The 18,309-nt window shown below is 41.6% G+C and overlaps 3 protein-coding genes across 12 annotated transcripts in view; all 3 read left to right on the top strand.

The window, feature by feature from the left end:
- Positions 1-7,970, top strand: part of LOC309719866 (actin-binding LIM protein 1-like) — a 41,631-nt gene extending 33,661 nt beyond the window's left edge. For 8 of the 10 annotated variants that reach the window (XM_082556261.1, XM_082556264.1, XM_082556259.1 and 5 more), the window contains 11 exons: positions 1,222-1,326; positions 1,587-1,634; positions 2,684-2,824; positions 3,585-3,670; positions 3,784-3,907; positions 4,053-4,114; positions 4,658-4,718; positions 4,951-4,958; positions 5,493-5,567; positions 6,526-6,606; positions 6,828-7,970. In XM_082556261.1, the coding sequence (XP_082412387.1) occupies positions 1,222-1,326; positions 1,587-1,634; positions 2,684-2,824; positions 3,585-3,670; positions 3,784-3,907; positions 4,053-4,114; positions 4,658-4,718; positions 4,951-4,958; positions 5,493-5,567; positions 6,526-6,606; positions 6,828-6,941 (905 nt within the window). In that variant the 3' untranslated portion in view covers positions 6,942-7,970. Of the gene's footprint in view, positions 1-1,221; positions 1,327-1,586; positions 1,635-2,683; positions 2,825-3,584; positions 3,671-3,783; positions 3,908-4,052; positions 4,115-4,657; positions 4,719-4,950; positions 4,959-5,492; positions 5,579-6,525; positions 6,607-6,827 lie in introns of those variants that run through there. The other 2 variants (XM_082556258.1, XM_082556262.1) reach the window with 2 other exon arrangements.
- Positions 7,971-8,088: 118 nt separating this feature from the next.
- Positions 8,089-12,466, top strand: LOC309719874 (putative E3 ubiquitin-protein ligase TRIML1). The gene is made up of 6 exons (XM_082556278.1): positions 8,089-10,219; positions 10,894-10,989; positions 11,081-11,314; positions 11,441-11,487; positions 11,574-11,716; positions 11,806-12,466. Exons 1-6 carry the CDS (start codon positions 10,109-10,111, stop codon positions 12,393-12,395), a joined length of 1,221 nt encoding a protein of 406 aa, XP_082412404.1. The 5' UTR covers positions 8,089-10,108; the 3' UTR covers positions 12,396-12,466.
- Positions 12,467-13,325: 859 nt separating this feature from the next.
- Positions 13,326-17,985, top strand: LOC309720323 (hyaluronan-binding protein 2-like). Its single transcript, XM_082557150.1, has 13 exons — positions 13,326-13,666; positions 13,905-14,115; positions 14,220-14,306; positions 14,418-14,528; positions 14,652-14,768; positions 14,877-14,987; positions 15,068-15,239; positions 15,317-15,414; positions 15,501-16,023; positions 16,116-16,258; positions 16,351-16,485; positions 17,135-17,280; positions 17,398-17,985. The coding sequence occupies exons 1-13, from the start codon at positions 13,526-13,528 to the stop codon at positions 17,563-17,565; spliced, it is 2,163 nt and encodes a 720-aa protein (XP_082413276.1). The 5' UTR covers positions 13,326-13,525; the 3' UTR covers positions 17,566-17,985.
- Positions 17,986-18,309: the final 324 nt, after the last annotated feature.

Genomic DNA, 18,309 nt, shown 5'->3' with positions numbered 1-18,309 from the left:
TTATTTTGCCTCGCTTTGATTTACGTGGCAGACAATCCATTTGCAGAGTAATTACCTTCAAGTCAGTTTTGCCCCTTTTACAACACAGTTTGAGTTTGCTGTTCTTTCCATAAAACTTTGCTTTTAGAATGTAACAAATCTTCATCTTGAATACTCCTTACGTCTCACTTTGGGTGTCTTTTATTTCTTCTTTTCAACATTTGACCCCTCTGTATTTTCCGTATATCGTTTGCCCCGCAATGTCTCACCTTATCTCCTTCCCTCGTCCTGTACTGTCCACTTCTATTGCCTGGTCCTGGGGTTTTTCTCCCTCCTTCCCACACTCTTTCTCCCACCTGGCAGAGGCTCTGACAGGCATGCAGAAGCTCTGCTCCTCCCTGTGCAGTAACAGTGTGGGCTCCAGAAATAGTGACTCCCGCCCCACCTCCCCTTTCAGACACCACTTCCTCCCCCATAGCCAAGGTAAGGGCCCCACTCCACTGTTATCTGCTGCCCCCTCTCTGCGCCCCCCGCCCCGGAGGCAACACATCATCTCCATCATCACCTGGATAGCGACTCCCGTCAGTGCCCACTCTGTCATTCTGGATCCATCAACATTTCTCGCCTAAATGTTTCGGTCAAACCCATGCTTTTTTAAGCCGCTGACATGCTCTCTGCTCCTCTTCTGCTTTGACTTCACCTTTGGCCAAGTAGCTGTCAGGCTCCTTGTGTTTGTGCTTTACATCTTTGCATGCACTAGAGAGGTATCAGTAATCCAAACCCTACATCCTAACTAATACTTCTGTGTGTGCTGAACGAAGGATATATATATAAATATTTCTTTTGCATTGTATTGCATTGAATGAGTCTCCAGACTCCAGTAAACTGTGCGGCTGAGATAAAAAGAAAGGTTTTACTGCTTTATAGTGTCGATATGCTGCTGCATGCAGGGTGGTATTAACTTCTTAACTCTGAATTCATATTCTAAAACAGGCTAACAGACATTCAAACTTCATTACCCATAACACGTTTCCCAAACATTTAATCTCAAAATTCAGAACGCCTCTGCTCTGCTTCTTCTCTGCCCCATTTATCGCATTTATCCAAAGTAAAAAGAATGCGTCCCATTCATTCAGAATGACTTCAGCTGGTCCCGTTGGTCCCTGTGTGTTGCACCGTTCAAATTGTGGTTCCCCTGCAGTTTTCCTGCTTACCTTCTGTTCTTGGTTCTTCTCACTGGAGGCACCGACCCGCCGAGTGGCCGGAGCTCTCCCCTACCGCTCAGGCCCGACAGCCGGCCGGTCACCCCGCCTCTCTCTCAGACCCCTAAACATTTCCACCTCCCAGGTAGGAGCTGGAGCGCACCCTGTCACTGCTCTTTCTTTCTTCCTTTCTTTCTTCTCCATTTGGGAGCTATTTTGTTTTTCCCTCTCTCTTTTTTTAATAAAAAAAACACATAGAGCTGTATCACAGGTCACGTTTTAATGTAAATCCCGGTGTAGCATGATTTACTGTCGTTTGTTTTTACACTAGATTTTTTTTAACCATTTCTACTCATCAAAGCACGGTATGGTCTGTAAATGTCTTTTGCACATGTCTGTTTTCAGATCAGGGGAGCAACATCTATCGAAAGCCACCCATCTACAAACAACACGGTACCTTTCCTGTTATACTATGATCTTTTTTGCAGTAGAAACTAAATTCTCTTTTGACGATTAATTTGTGTCAGTGATTCCCCACCGGATACCTGTTATGAATTATGTGAAAAATACATACAAAGTGGACACAAAAATCCAAAGATGATGAAGCTAAAACTAACAAAAACTGGCAAAACATGAAGTTGTTGTTACGGTTGCAGGCCACAACTCTGGCAGTTGTACGAAAAGCAATTAAAAAAAACAATCCCAAAACCCAATATTTGTATAAATTAAGAAAAATATGAATGTCTAAATGAGTTCCTCTTATTGAAAAGGTTGGGAAGCACTACTGTAGCCACTACTCTATGTGTTATTGAGGTCAACTGAAGCTGTGTATTCATCTAACCATAGCCACCGTCAGCGTCAGTGTACAAGCAATGTTTGAAGTCTGTCTCCAATCCTTTTATGTCTGACCTGTAGCTTGTTTTACTTTGTCCGTCTTAACAAGTCATAGCAGTAAAAGCAGCGCTTGGCCTGTAGGTGAAGCGAGGCTGTGCAGCATTTGTCGAGTGGTGACAATTACGGGATAACCACTCTTCATTTTCCAGGAGTCAAGAGCGAGGGCAGTGGGTACCACAAGCAAGACCTGTGGCACGTTTCAAAGTAGAGACTCACAAAGGGGGATGAGCGTTACTGTCACTACAGTGTCTTTCTCCGTGTGCTATCTATATTACTTAACAGTAAGAGGAAATTCCACAATCTGGCATTAAAATGGAAACCCACGTGTACACTCGAGGCTTTTCTTTAATTATACGCGTAATACTCACAATGAGTCTTATCCACCACCGATTTTCACTTCTTCTATGATAAGAAAAAAGGTCAAGCTTTTTCTGTTATGGAGTGGCTTGTTAAGAAAGACTGTATATTTATATATATTTATGAAAATGATGATGACCCTGGATTAAATGATCATTGAGCCTGACGATCAGATGGTGCAAAGATGTTTACTTGTGGTTTAGGCTGTGACCCAGACACTGATAGCTCAGTTCCCATGGTTACCAACCTAGATACAGCTTCCATAGCACGCCAAAGCAAGTCTGCTGATGAGATCATCAGATCTGCCACCTTCCCCGCTGCCCATGCTCCCTTTCCAGATGACAGCTCACGGAGTGAGGGTGATCGCTGGCCCTACTCGCTCACTGCGTTAGGTACAGTAGGCTCCTGTTGGGCATGTTCGCGCTGCTATCATAGTGGTACAACAGACACCTTACTGCCACCTAACTCTCCTGTTTCCAACCCTATAGCTGCCCCCAGAAGCTTAACTGCATCCCTGCTTTACCCCAGGCTTAAACTCTTGTTCAGACATAGCAGTATTTGCCTTTTGCGTTTTTTTGTGTTTTTTGCTTGCGCAAAACTGAAGAAGCGTTGTTTGGTTTCTGTTGCTGTCATGTTACTTTCTGCTTGAGGCAGCATCAGTTTCTACATTTTACTTTCCCTTACTGCACACGACGGGGCCTTTAGCTGTATGCAATGGAACCACAAATGACTTGGACAGAGATAACTGAGACTGACTTCAAACTTCTGTCTGTCTGTCTTACATTGTGCTGTTCTGTGTACTTGACATCTTTAAAACTCGACATGAGCGGCGAAGTGTAAACTTCTGCCATGTCGGTGTAGTCAAATATTCCAATGAGTCCCTCTGTTTGTCTGTCTCGTCAGCTCTGTCTCACATTTGCGTTCGACCCGCCACCATTTACTGTGTGTATTTCTCCCTGCTCGGCGCCCAAACAAGGCGGCCATATCTATTCTCTTTCTGTCTACGTTTGAAATGTGAATGAAACATTGAATGTGGTCGTACTATTCAAGAATGTTTGAAGCATGGAATCCTGCAGGGACGTGTCTTCGTGACTTTCCATACGCATGCTTTTGTTCATCTGTTTTTTTTCGGCTTGTGTTTGGAACCTGTAGGTTCAGAAGGGAGGAGAAGATCTAGAGAAGAGGAGGAGGAAGAGGCTTTGAAAAGAAAGCTGCTCCAGGAGGAGCATCTCAGTAAGGTCGGTCGAGTAGCTTCACCGTCAACAAACACGGTCAATATTAGATGCAATACATCTGTTTTTCCAAAAGCTTTCGATAGCTGTGTAACTCTTATGAGTATGCGTGTTTGTAGATTCAGTCCGGTTTGGGGAAGCTCATTTTGAAGGAGGAGATGGAAAAAGAGCAGATAAGGGAGCGCCATGCACGAAGCCTCTCGGCTCAGCGCTACGATCCCAAACAGACCAGCTGTGATGCAGGTACAGAGCAGCTTGGTGATCCTTTTTTTTATAGGTTAGAATATACCATATCCTCTAACATGGTATATTCCTGATTTTCATTTTTTAAAAATCTAAAAACAAATATAAGTAATTAATTATTAATTGGCCAACATTCATATTTCAGATCAGCCTTCTCCAACCAAAACTAACTCTCTGCCTGGCTATGGAAGAAATGGGCTACATCGGGTGAGAACATACTTTTATATGAATACCCACTACATAATGAGGTTAATGGCAAAGGGTGCAGAGTTCTCTGAATCCTTGATTTCCAATGTTTTGCCAACTACTGACATCAGAGTTGCACACATTTTTCTTATATGGTCATCTCGGGCACGGTTATAACTGTGGGGCAGGCCTTACAAGCACTCTCATGTGTTTGCAAAGCCAGGCGAGGGGCAGCCAATTGGAGTCAAGTGGGCCTTAAAGAGACAGAAGTTAAAATGATGTGTTTGAGGCCTAGACTGAACTAAGGGGTTGCATAATGGGCCTGTAAAAGATTTTTACTTTAAATTATGCAATACTACTTTACTGGAGTTCCAGAATAAAACATGGAGCTGGAAATGAGTATAATAAGTCCACCTTCAAATGCAGTCTGTCTTGACATCAGTAGCAGAAACACTAATTCCTGATGTGCCTTAAATATTTCAATTAAAAATTAAATGAACGTCTCAGTTGAGAAAGAAAATGCCGACATGTTAATGCTGATGTACTGTTCGTGTTTTCCTGCAGCCTCAGTCCACAGATTTCACCCAGTACAACAGCTACGGGGACATGTGCGGAGGAGGCAGAGGTGAGAGATACTACCGAAAAACAGCCACCCAACAAATCTCTTGTCAGTTTTCACCAGAGCTATTCAGCAGCAGTATTCAGAATCGGCTTGCTACATGCATTTTGAAATATTTGCACAATGATTCGCGTGTGTCATCAAAGGACAGCAGTGTTGTAAATAGTAGCTTGGCAGGGGACTTGACAGCAAAACCATTAACTGTGAGTCTCATTTTCTGTCCCATTTTGTCCTGCAGAGTTTCAGGTATGTCCCTCATCTGCTTTTTCACATGGCATGCCTCCTCATCTTGCATCACACATTTTGCTTGCACGTGGGTTCCAAGAAAAATTTTGCCCTGAATGCACACCGCCCACTCCTGCTACATGCTTGCATCACTGTTGGATTATTGTCAGCTACGGGGCATGAGCGATTTCAAATTCCTCGAATATGAGAATCAAACATGCACAGCCCGGTAGCTGAACCAGTGTACTAGAAGTCCAATATACAGTCATTGCCTCATGCCTTGTTCTGTGTGTTGTGTTATCAGTGTTATGACTCAAAGCTAAACTCAGTATGTAGCTGTGTCATTTTAAAACTCACCCGAGGGAACGTAGTCATTCAGAAAACATGTAAATGACTGCCCATCGTAAATACTACTTAAGGTACCGAACAGCAGTATCCAGGCTACTTGCTCCATCCAGTGAAAATTGTGCCCACTGTCATTAGTGGACATATTCATGCCATTATCCCTGCAGTCCCCTTCCACTATATTACATTTGTGTATGTTCTGTTCTTTAGCACATTAAGGATGGCCGTGCAGCACTTGCAAGGATGGACAGGGGAGTATCTATGCCTAATATGTTGGAACCGAAAGCAAGTATCTTCTTCTTTTTGTACTGATGACACTGTAATCTACATACTGTAGATAGATCTCTTTTTTAAATTATATATTGTTCACTTCTTCAATGGAGTTTTTTTTACTGTAATAAATCTCATCCGGATAAAAAAAACAAAAACGTCCGAGGCGATATGGCATAAACCCTGTAGTGTGGGGACATTGGTGGAAGAAATACTTTTGCAGGAAGTGAAAGGCTCACCTTAGCCGGGTTCAGCATGCTGCTTTAGGAGCTGCCAAGTCACTCTAGCGCTTAGCATGCCGGCTTCTCCATGCTCATCTGCACATAGCTTTGATTTAAAGTGGCTGGATACTGTATGCACCATACAGTAGAGAATCCAACGCCCAAATTGTCATCCAAACAACTCATATCACTATATACTGTGTAGTATATAATGGCGTATATGCATTACTGTGTGGATATGAGTTGGTGAGAGGCTTCAAAGAACTTCTAGTTGCTTATCATTGAATGTGATCAATTTCTTCTTGCACCAAAGGAGTTAGCTATTTAAAAAAAAAATCCAAACACCTTAGATTTCCAGGACAGTCATACCCATGTGGATTTACTTGGCCTACATTACAGTTTTGTTTTGTTTTTTAGTTTGCTTTAAATTAATCTAAAAATTACAGCCTGTTACGTAACTCTGTTTCCATGTTTTCCCCCTAATCTGTTGCACGTTTCGGCACCCAAAGTGAAAGAAAGTGCACACGTCATAGCACCTGCATTTCCCCAGTGACTTAAAAAATACAACAACCCAGTCAGCCTCCTGTCACATACCTGTTCTCCCACCCAGTGCTCCCTGTGTCGCAGTAGAATTACTAAAATGTTCCAATTTTATAGTTTTGTTTCATGAAAATGGTTTGTAAATTGTTCTGAAGCTGAACTCAAAAGCTTGTAAATCTGACTTGTCCACTGATGAATGTCTCCTCCTGAAGGTGTATCCCTATGAAATGCTCATGATAACCAGTAGAGGGAGAGCTAAACTGCCCAGGGATGTGGACAGAACCAGACTGGAGGTATCGGTTTTCCACCTGACCTTCTGCAATTAATACTGCATTTCTCTGCTTTGTGTAAAGAGCATGTTACACAAATACGACCGTAGCGAGGAATATGCAGTATCCATTTGCTTCTTGTCGTTTCTGTTGTGACCTCTTTTTTTATGGCTTTGGTGCTAACTGAGAACACCCCCCACCCTCCCCTCCTTTTGTTTTTTCTCCACCTTTGTTCTCACTTCTAGCGCCACTTAGCACCTGAAACGTTCTTTGACATCTTTGGAATGGAGATCCAGGAGTTTGACAGGCTTCCCCTGTGGAAACGCAACGACATGAAAAAGAAGGCCAAGCTCTTCTAGCACTCAGAGCCGCATGCATTTTCTGTACATTCAGATAGCACACAGCAGCTGTAATCTAGATGTAGGTTTTGGTTTATTTCCTTTTCTTCTATATATATTTTTTGTTCTTTTCTTTTTTTTAAATTTGATTGTTTTAACCTGACATAATCACGGAAGCCATGAACTGGACTCTTTGCTCTGATGCTTCCTGAGACTATGTACTGAAAGACTTGTCCTGTTAGACTTGCACTGTCAACGATGAGCGGGAATCTCTTCCGTGTTCAAAAATGACAAAGAATGAGACTGGACGATGAACAGGGTCATGTTCTTTGGTTTGAATGCGCTTGTTTTACTTCTTGCTTTGCTTCGAGTGGAACCGCTTTTCTTTTCTTTCTTGCTCGTTTCTTCCTACTATTTCTCTCGCTGTTGATTCCTGTGGAACTTTGTAAGTACAGTAGAACCTCATGGCGCTCATTACAAAATGTCCATGCTCGTAGCTTGAACATGTGTCAGCTTACCCTCGCTTGGGCTGAAAAGGTTTTAGTCCAAAGTTTGCAAGAATTGGCTCAGTGAGTCTTTGAATTAAAAAGAAAAAGTCACCGGGAAAGCAGTTAGCTTACCCAACAGCTGTTGCATCATCCAAGCACCCGCATATCACTAGTTTCCTTCCCATGGCTACGCACTGAACATCCGTTTGACCCTGACAAAAAATGTCTCTCTTCTCAGGCTCTCATAAACACGGCCAGACACTCTCCCTTTACATGGATTGGAAGTACAAATCGTATTATATTTTAATGCCATATCAAAAGCAAAGTGACAAATAGCTAAAACCCCTAATGTGTTTGAAAATACTGTTTTATATAAAAAAAGAAAAGAAGAAAAAACCCCACACTGCCATTTGTTGTATTGAATTCTAAGCCAATAAAGCTTTAAATCACCATGAAACATAATGATCCTCTGCTAAACCAAAGGTACCCACCGCCTCTTTTCTGTTTGTTTTTCTTTGTTTGCATTTCACCAATAAACACACGAGCTCAGTGATGTAACGCAGGTTAAGAAGTCATTTTTTGACTGAGTAACTTTTAATCAGATGGTGGCGTCCACTGACCTAAACAAACTCTGATTAGCTAAGTTACTGTTGGGTTACACAAGCTTTGACTTTGACTGCTTTACTGGAGGGGTTTATATATTATTGTGGGTTATGCACTGAACAGATATACACCCACTGGACACTTTATTAAGTACACCTTACTAGTACTGGGTTGGACCCTCTTTTGACTTCAACAAGCTGCTGGAAACATTCACCAGAGATTTTGGTCCATATTGACATGACAGCATCGCACAGTTGCTGCAGATTTGTGGGCTGCACATCCATGATGTGAATCTCCCATTCCATCACATCCCAAAGATGCTCCATTGGAGTGAGATCTGGTGACTGTGGAGACCATATGAGTACAGCACACTCATTGTTATGTTTAATAAACCAGATTGAGATAATCTGAGCTCTCTGACATGGTCTGTTATCCTGCTACAAGCAGCCATCAGAAGATGTGTACACCGTGGTCATAAAGGAACAATAAAGCAAAAATACTCAGGTAGGCTGTGGAGTTTAAACAACACTCAGCTGGTAGTAAGGGGCTAAGAGTATGCAGAGAAAATATTGCTCACACACCAGTAAAGATTCACCAGCCTGAATCACTGATAAAAGACAGGATGGATTCATGCTTTTATTGTTGTTTATACCAAATTCTGACATTAAATCCAAATGTCACAGCAGAAACTGACACTCATCAGACCGGAAATCATTTGTCTGTGTGAACTATAGCCTCTTTTTCCTGTTCTTAACTGACAGGAGGGGCACTCAGTGTGGTCTTCTGCTGCTGCAATCCGCGATTTGATTCTGCATAATTTGGTTATAACAAGTATTTGTGTGCATGTCAGCTTGAAGCAGTCTGAACATTCGTCTCTGACATCAACAAGGCATTTTTACCCAGAGAATTGCTTCTCGCTGAAGAATTTCTCATTTTTGGATCGTTCTCTATAAATCCTAGAGATGGTTTCATGGGAAAATGCAGTAGACGAGCAGTTTTGTCAAATACTCAGCCAAGCGTGTCTGGCATATCATGTTCAAAAACTCACATGAAACATGTTTCTTCTTCATTCTGATGCCGTTTGAACTTCAGCAGGTCGTCTTGACCATGTATACATGCCTAAATCCACCGAGTTACTGCCATGTGACTGGTTGATTAGATATTCGGGTTAACGTCCAGCTGAGCAGGTGAACCCAACAAAGTGGCTGGTGAATGTATTGTATACATTTTAGAATACCACATGGTGAGAAATGGAATCCATCTAAGTATAAAAACCTATTTATAAATTGTTTCCTCTCCGGGTTTGCATTCATGTCATATTGCACTTATACGAGTAGCTTATTGTGACTGACTTCTTCTCGGAGGCCTGTGTGTTCACATTTAAGGTGAGAAGTTTTCTATTTCACCGGAATCGAATCACTCTTCTGGTGTCAACCCTTCATCATTCAGCACAGTAACCAAACATCAACTACACCATTCTTTAGGAAACACTTGTACACAGCATGGGACAATCTGTAGTTACAAATATTGTAAACAAATAAAACAAACGTCAAAATGATTTTTTTAAAATGGCATTACACACATCTTTGAATAAATAGTTTATAACAAGAAGAATTTCAGTAAGTCAAACAGTATAACTCTTAAGTATTAATGCATCCCTTGTGCAGCGCATACATTTGAAAACTTCAGTGTGGCCTCATTTAGTCAGAGAGGGATATTATTACGGGATAAAGATGAAGGATTGCAGTGTCACATGCCACAGAGGAGATGTGTATTTTTTGAGTGATATTTACATAAATCTACAAACAAATTGGCACTGCGAGGTATGGTTGAGTGCTGTAAGCAGAAATGAAGACCATATTCCAACAGTCCGAGTCACTTCTGATTCTTGTTTTCTTTTACAGCATTAGATTAGTGACAAAACTAAAGAAAAACTCCATAAAGACAAAAATGAAATATAGGAAACGCCACCAGGCTATATACAGTATGTGTACCGTACATCAAATAACAGTTAAGTACTCATTTAACCAAAAGCTGTGCTCTTTTTCAAAAGTCAGTCATAATAAGTTAACAGTGTAAAAGACATTAAGAGAATGAATGAGAACATTCAAGGTGCATATCTCACACCCCCAGGAATTTCATCATAATCGGAGGTTTGGCAATTCTGGGTCTAAACCAGAGGAAGGCCAAATACAATCAGAAGGAGAGGTGAGAAACAAATGAATTAATCAAGCCTGACATGCTTATATATCAGATTTTCCTTTGAATTTAATGTGAGGTGACAGCTTACAAACACTATATGGTGCGTTTAGAGGTCATGGGGCCTCCCAGGGACGACTGGGAGAAAACTGAAACAAGAAGCTACTATACAAATTTAACATACCTGAAATCATCCATGCAGGAGTGACAGAAAAGAGCTAAAAGAAAAGAAAAAAAGGAAAAGTAGTTCAATTCTTTAAACAAGTAATGGTGCTAATAATGGTAACAATTTCTTGGACCTTGCAGAGAACTTCATTTTCTCTAATTCATCCAAGAAAAAGAAGCAATGAACCCACTGTGTGAAGGTACGGTATGTGTGAGAAACATTGTGATGGTAAAACTATAACAAAGGTTTGCCAAAGCACATGATAAGTATAAAAGTAAGTCATCAGCATATTGTAAAAGTTCGTAATCCTAACCCTTTCATACAATGATTCATACTATAACAAGTCTGAAACAAGGCTATCATGGCTGATAGAAGTATTTTCCTGTCGGTCATTGCTTTGTTGCCGTTATCATTGCATCATAATGAGCTTCTGCTTTTGCAGCTGCACTTCACTGCCAGATCCACTTTGTTAGCTTCAACTGAGGTTTTCTCAATATGTGTGAAACCCTTTCTTTAGGAGACACTGGTAAAGCACCAAGAGTGTCTAAAGAAGCAGAGAGAAGCAGTCAAATATAGGCTGAGGAAACTCGCGGCACGACAGTCAGAAATCACAGTGAGTTTCGTTCCGTTCACAGAACAGAGAGGTGAAATAATTACTCGTGACAGGGCTGCAATTAACTTCTAAATATTTATGCCCGACTCAGAAAAAGTCCTCAGTGATAAGGAAGAGTATCATTCGGAAATATCAAGAAATCCAAGCTGTCCTGGATGAGGACCTGAGGATTACCCTGTCCCACCTGGAGATGGAAGAGCGGGCTGCTGTCTCTGCCTTGGATGAGCTCATGGAGAGGAACTGTTCTCTGATCCAGGAGATAGAGCAGGACCTGGCTAGACTCACTCTGGCACTGGACCAAACGGACACAGAGCCTGATACAATGGTGAAAAAGTTGACAATGGCCAGTGGACCAGATATAACTGGAAATGTTATGTGTTTCCTGTCTTAACAAAAATATAAATCTGATAAAATAAAAATAATCGAGATTATTTTTTACTTTTTTCCCCAGTCGTTCTTTTCATACCCTGAACAGGAAGACATGGAAACAGCAGACAGGTAGGGAAATTAATTATAATCTATCATAGAAATAAGCTTCATTATTGTATGTACCAACTTACTTACTTACTGTGTGCCTCCACTAGAGTGATTGATCTGCTAAACCAAACAGACCCAAGCAGTGTGAGCCTGGATGAAGCTAAAGCTGAGCAGATCATCAGCCTCACCAATAACATGCTCCTGCTTGTCTGCTCCCAGACCCCGATGATCAAGAAACTCATCAAGAGCTGTCAGTTCACATAGTTTTATATTATTTATGATTACAATCAAACATTCAATTAAAACATTGTTAAATTCCAAAATGTAAAATATCTCCAGATTCCAGCGAGGTGTGCCTGGATCCGGAAACCGCCCACCCAAAGCTGATCATCTCTCCCCAAGGCGATAGTGCCACATATACGGACACCTGGCAGCAACTTCCTGACTTACCTGGACGCTTTGACACTACCCTCAATGTCATCAGTTTGCAGGGCTTCAGCTTTGGTCGCCATTACTGGGAAATCGATGTAACTGGGAAGACTTACTGGGAGCTCGGTGTCACCTACCCCAACATTCCTCGGAAGGGCACAACTGAGGACTGCTGGCTCGGCCGCGGGCCTGAGTCCTGGTGTGTGGAGTTTTTTGATGGCGAGTATACGGCCTGGCATGGAGGCGTTCCGCATCAGCTGCCTTTCACGAAGCGTTTCTGCCAGATTGGTGTTTTGTGTAGTTTTCCTGCAGGGCTGGTGATGTTTCTCGAGGCGGACAAAATGACACCACTGTTTGCCTTCTGCACGGGGACCTTCTCAGACTGCCTCTACTTAGCTGTCTGCCCTGGTCATGACCACAATGGCAACAATGCAAAACCTATTGTTATCTGTAACCCTTCAAACAGGGATCTCCGGTTTACTTCACAGAAGAGCTGTTGAACAGTTACTTTTTAAGCTGCTACTCCACAATAAGGCAAAAATATTAAAGCTGTAACTAACGACTTTTTAAAATAAAGAGATTATGAAGTTTGAAACGACTCTGTGAGCTTGTGCAACATTCTGACAGTGTTAATGCTCAGGCTGTGTAATGCTTTCTGTGCTCACAATAATATTTCAGTGTGATGCTGTTACGGTTGTTACAGTTAAGGCTGTGGGAATCATGCATGTCCATCACTTAGACCTTGAGACTTTCAAATTAAAACCAGGGTGTTACTAAAGCAAGAGCATCATTCTTTGTGAAAGTCTAAGAAAATATATCAGGTACTAATCTGTTTAGTAACTGTTTGGGTATCGCATGAGGTTTTCATGTAGCAGGGGAAAGTCCTCAGCATTGCTAACACATTATGGATCAGCTGGATTTGCCAGCTATTTCAGCGAATTATGATTTTAGTAAAAGCACACTGGTATTTATCCTGATATGAACCTATGTGTGGATCCAAAGTCTACATTCAAACAAACAGTCAGTCCTAAGCAAACATGCTCTCTGCACCTGGGCATGCTTGGCAGATTATCTTTTATTTCACTTAACATTTTTTGATGTGAGGAATTTGTTCAGGCTGGCAGACACAGTTATTATGCTCCATTAGACTAAAAAAAAAGATTTTTTGCCCTTAATAAACATTAAGACATTTTTTTAATGCAGCTGAAATGTATAAATTTTAAATGTTCATTTATTTAAACAATTAATCATTAAGAAAAATATGCTTGGTATAAACCTGAATGTATACCAATCAAGTAAATTTATTTGACCACATTTCCTGAAATGTAATGTTTTACACTGTAGTTATGTAACCAAAACTACATGGAAAACATTCATGTAGATATAGTAACTTGAAGTCAGCATTTGGGGGAAGATATCTTTTGATTTTAAATGTGTTTTTCACAAGCGATTGGTAAACTCAGCTGAATTTTTCCTATTATGTAGGACCATAAAGGTAACTATCTAAGAGCTCAGTTATAATCAATACAACTGACTCAGCAACACGGATGGATGCCAGACAAAAAAAAGAAAAAAAGAAAAAAAAAAGACAGAAAGAAAGGGCTAACTCAAAGGTTAGTGTACTTACCAAATGTTTGGAAAAGTGCGAGGGCTCCCCCAGTCAGCTCACTCTCATGTTACTCTCCTACATGTCTTCTGGTCAACTGCCATCATGAACCTGAAACTCCTCTTCCTTTGTCTCTTCTTAGCGGTGCTCTTCATACCTGCTGAAGTATGTATTAACTGAATTTAATAATCACATGCATTGTATGTTATTTACATTGTGGCATTTTCTGTCAAAAAACACAGTAGATCATGTTTCTGTTTAAAAAGGTTAAGTCAATAGCTTTAGCCACATATATAGCTAGATAGACAGATAGACATGAATATATAGCGTGATAGAGATAGTTATTTGGATGTGTACGTGCTCTTATGTTATGCTGTCATCTGCAATTCCTTAAAAAATGTAGTTGAAAGATAAACACGACAAACATCGGGACTCTTCGCATCCTGGAAGACATGGCAGACATCCAGAGTCTTCAAGTCCTGAAAGACAAGACAGACATCGGGACTCTGCACAGCCTGAAAGACAAGACAGACATCGGGACTCTGCACAGCCTGAAAGACATGGGAAACATGAGAAAAAGAGACCAAAAGGAAGGTTTAAAGATATAATTGAGGGTTAGTACTCCTTTATGTTGCTTTTGTAACATATATAGAAAATGGTTTGAAATGTAGTATTTAAAGAATTAAAACTGTAAATCTAAAGGAAAGTATTGTTCTAGATGACGTCTTTAAGGTCGTGGATGAGGATGATGAGGATGATGAAAATGGTCATTCAGACTGGCTTGCTAAGTTTCTGGACCTAGACGGTAAGATACTAACAAACGTCTCGTGCAAATCTGTGGCATGTTTTCTTCTAATGCTACAGAGGAAAGGTTTAATTTTGACATTACGGTGTGTTGTCATTTTTTATTTCTCAGGCCAGTGCACCCCAAATCCTTGCCTTAACAATGGTGTGTGTAAGGAGAAAGGCGGGAGAAAGTTCAAATGTGACTGTCCCAAACCTTACCAGGGAAAAAAATGCGAGAGAGGTGTGAAGAAAAAAATCGCTCCTCTCCATTCTTTTGTCAAATTGCATATATATGTATGCAAAGTGTAAAAAAACAAACTGAATTAATGTTATTAAAAATATCCTAATGGTGTTATTCTCTAAGGTCCAAGAATTTGTAAAAGAGGTCAATGCGGGTATGGCGAATGTGTACTGACTTCAACTCCTCCGCACTATGAGTGCAAATGCAAGCGACCCTTTCAGCCTCCAGACTGCAAAACTAGTATGTTGATTTAAATATATATATTTTAAAAAGCCCAAATTCCTGTTTGGTGAGGATTTTAGCAGTTACTGAACAACAGCCTAAATTTTGTTTTATTGTTCTCCAAAGTTTCAGTTTGTAATCCTAATCCATGTAAAAATGGTGGCACATGCGTCAGAGATGAAAATGACTTTGACTGCCATTGCCCCGAAGGGTTCGGAGGACATTTCTGCCATGTTGGTAAATAATTCATTCTACAGTTTTTCTTCATATATATTTATCATAATTCATTGACTCACTGAGTAATTTACATTTCTCAGGTCCAAACGACTGCTATGTGGACGATGGAGAGTCATATCGTGGCAATGTGAGCGAGACGGATGATGGTGATGAGTGCCTCTACTGGAACTCCCACTTCATCCTGGCATCGGGTGTTAATCCCTTCACCTCCTTTGAGGACAAAGACGGCCTTGGCCCTCACAACTTCTGCAGGTCAGAAGTAACTCCATTTATACAATGTGCAGAAAACACCTATAAGAGGTCTGTCTCAGTGACGTTTTCTGATTCAGGAACCCTGACGGAGAGCCAAAGCCCTGGTGCTTTTTCAGAAGAGGCCACAGGTTATTGTGGGACTACTGTGATGTGCCAAAATGTCCTGTATCGACACGTGAGTTTTAAAGTGATGGGCAACATTTTGATCTTGAGTGTTGCCAGCAAAACATCTGTGCCATCTTCTTGGATCTGTGTTTTCAGATGGGCCGCCGACTGAGGTTGCTCCTACACAGCCTAAACCACCGCAGCCAGAACCGACACAGCCTAAACCGACACAGCCTAAACCGACACAGCCTAAACCACCGCAGCCAGAACCAACACAGCCTAAACCACCGCAGCCAGAACCGACACAGCCTGAACCACCGCAGCCAGAACCAACACAGCCTAAACCACCGCAGCCAGAACCGACACAGCCTGAACCACCGCAGCCAGAACCTACTGGTAAGCTGCCAGCGACTGCCATACCATCAACTGGGAAGCCCATCCGCCCTTCTGCGACACCTCTCCCTCCGACTACTGGACCAAAACAGTTTGCCACCTGTGGCATACCTCAGCCAAAAAAGGCTCTTACCCGAATCTTTGGGGGTCTGAAAGTCAGTCCAGGAGCTATACCCTGGCAGGTTTCTGTGCAAGTGAAGCCAACGGGCTCCGCTCAGCCATTCAGACATGTCTGTGGAGGAATTCTCATCGCAAGTTGCTGGGTGCTGACAGCTGCACACTGCATGTAAGGCTGCAAGGTTGAAGAACCAGTTTATGGTAGATTACAAGTAAGACAATGAAATATTGACTGAACCCTTTTGTTTTTTATTTGCACAGTGAACCAAACAAGGACATGCAGGTGCTGGCTGGAAGTCTCTCAGTGAGTAAGCCAGACCCCGGAACTCAGACCATACCTGTCAAAAGGACTATTAAAAATCCAAACTACAGGGTGACCAATGAAGCTGTTTACAATGATATAGGTGATACTTGTCTCAAATGTCTCTGTCATTTTGTTCAGATGTTCTTTCTTTGAGTTTGTGGTGACATTTATATCTCACATGTATTCCTAAAGGCTTGTTGAAGCTGAGTGGGACTCCTGGTTTTTGTGCCAATGAGACCCAGTTTGTGAAAACAGCCTGTCTACCAAATGCGCCACTGCCTGATGGGACGGAGTGCAAAATCTCTGGATGGGGTGCTACTGAGCAATGTATGTAAGGTTACAAAAAGGTTGCCATTTTTCATGTACATAATTTGGCTTATTTGATAAACACTTGACTTGACATTTTCCATTGGCGATCGTTGGGAGTTCGCCTTGTAATCAGAAGGTTGCCGGTTCGAGCCCCGGCTTGGACAGTCTCGGTCGTTGTGTCCTTGGGCAAGACACTTCACCCGTTGCCTACTGGTGATGGTCAGAGGGCCCGGTGGCGCCAGTGTCCGGCAGCCTCGCCTCTGTCAGTGCGGCCCAGGGTGGCTGTGGCTACAATGTAGCTTGCCATCACCAGTGTGCGAATGGGTGGTTGTGTAAAGTGCTTTGGGGTCCTTAGGGAATAGTAAAGCGCTATACAAATACAGGCCATTTACCATTTTAAATGAAGCTTGAACTCTTTTCCAACACTTGATGACCTCTCCTTAACGACAAGTTTTGACACCTCAATATATCAATGCAGATGTGGACAGACGACCATTACAACAGGTTCTGGGTTTTTCCAGTGGTATCCATAGCTAGCTTTACAGGCAGAGATCACCTTCAGTAACTTTTAATGAACATTCACTCATTTTGTTCTGGAAGTGGGCATGAAATATGAAACAAAGAAACAAGGGTTACCCCCTAATATATTTCTGCATTATCTTTGCAGCTGATTATGGTTCCAGCCACCTGCTGGAGGCCAATGTCCTGCTGATCAACCAGGAAAAGTGCTCTGATCGTTCTGTTTATGGGAACATTCTGGACAATTCCATGTTCTGTGCTGGCTACCTGGAGGGAGGGGTGGATTCCTGCCAGGTTAGGACATTTGATGGTTTGATGCTGTTATAACATGTATATTACTAACGCATCTACAGAAAGTTATTACATTAGTTCCAGTAGTAGCATATAGTCAGCTGTACAATTTTGTTTCAGGGGGACTCTGGAGGACCATTGACGTGCATGCAGAACAACGCTAATGTTGTTTATGGAGTGGTGAGTTGGGGAGACCAGTGTGGGAAGAAGAACAAGCCTGGGGTCTACACACGGGTCACTCATTTCCTGGACTGGATCAAGGCAAATACTGAAGGAGCAATTCCTTGAGCAACCTTTGTTTCTCACTAATATGCCCGCCAGATCTCCAACCACTACACACTGTACGCTTTTCCTAAAATGTAATCAAATTATATGATTATTCAAACTATTCATAAATGTACTGGATATTAGCTGGATTGTCTTATCAGTTACACATAAAAGATGGAAAAATCTGAAATCCGCTGTTATAACATAAATGATGCATGCATGGAAAAAACCCAAAGGCTTGAATTACTTTTTTAATTAAGCACAGTGTGTTTGAGTGGCTGTATATGTGTGAAACAAAGAATGGAAAAGAAAATCTCACAATATAAGTAGCTATACCATGTTTCCTCTGGAAAATGGGGCAAGTTGCATCACTGAACTGAAAATGTCCTAAAGTTGTGGCAGAATTATTACATGATGCAAATAAATGCTTCTTCTTTCTGATGTGCTGTGTTGTTCCTGTATGTCCTCACCAAGCCCTAGGGTGGCTGAACTTTCAAAACCCTGTGATGGGTGCATAATGTTATTGTTTACAAAAAAAGAGAGAGTTATATTTTCTAATTGTGTTGAATGTGAACTTTCAGACTTCTTCTTCTTCTGCAGAAAGGTATTTATTTATTTACAATGAGCAAAAGCGTGATGCACAAAGAATTGTGTAAATCAGATTGTTAAGTGTCTTAATCTTTTCTAGACATATAGCGTTACTGTTCGTGTTATTTGACCTCAGTGTATTGTCTACTGCAGGGCAACAACTCTGTAGGGCCATTG

The sequence above is a fragment of the Aulonocara stuartgranti genome (genome assembly GCF_965226115.1).
Source record: "Aulonocara stuartgranti genome assembly, chromosome: 13".
In the NCBI taxonomy this organism is placed as follows: domain Eukaryota; kingdom Metazoa; phylum Chordata; class Actinopteri; order Cichliformes; family Cichlidae; genus Aulonocara; species Aulonocara stuartgranti.
This window is presented reverse-complemented; position numbering and strand designations above follow the sequence as displayed.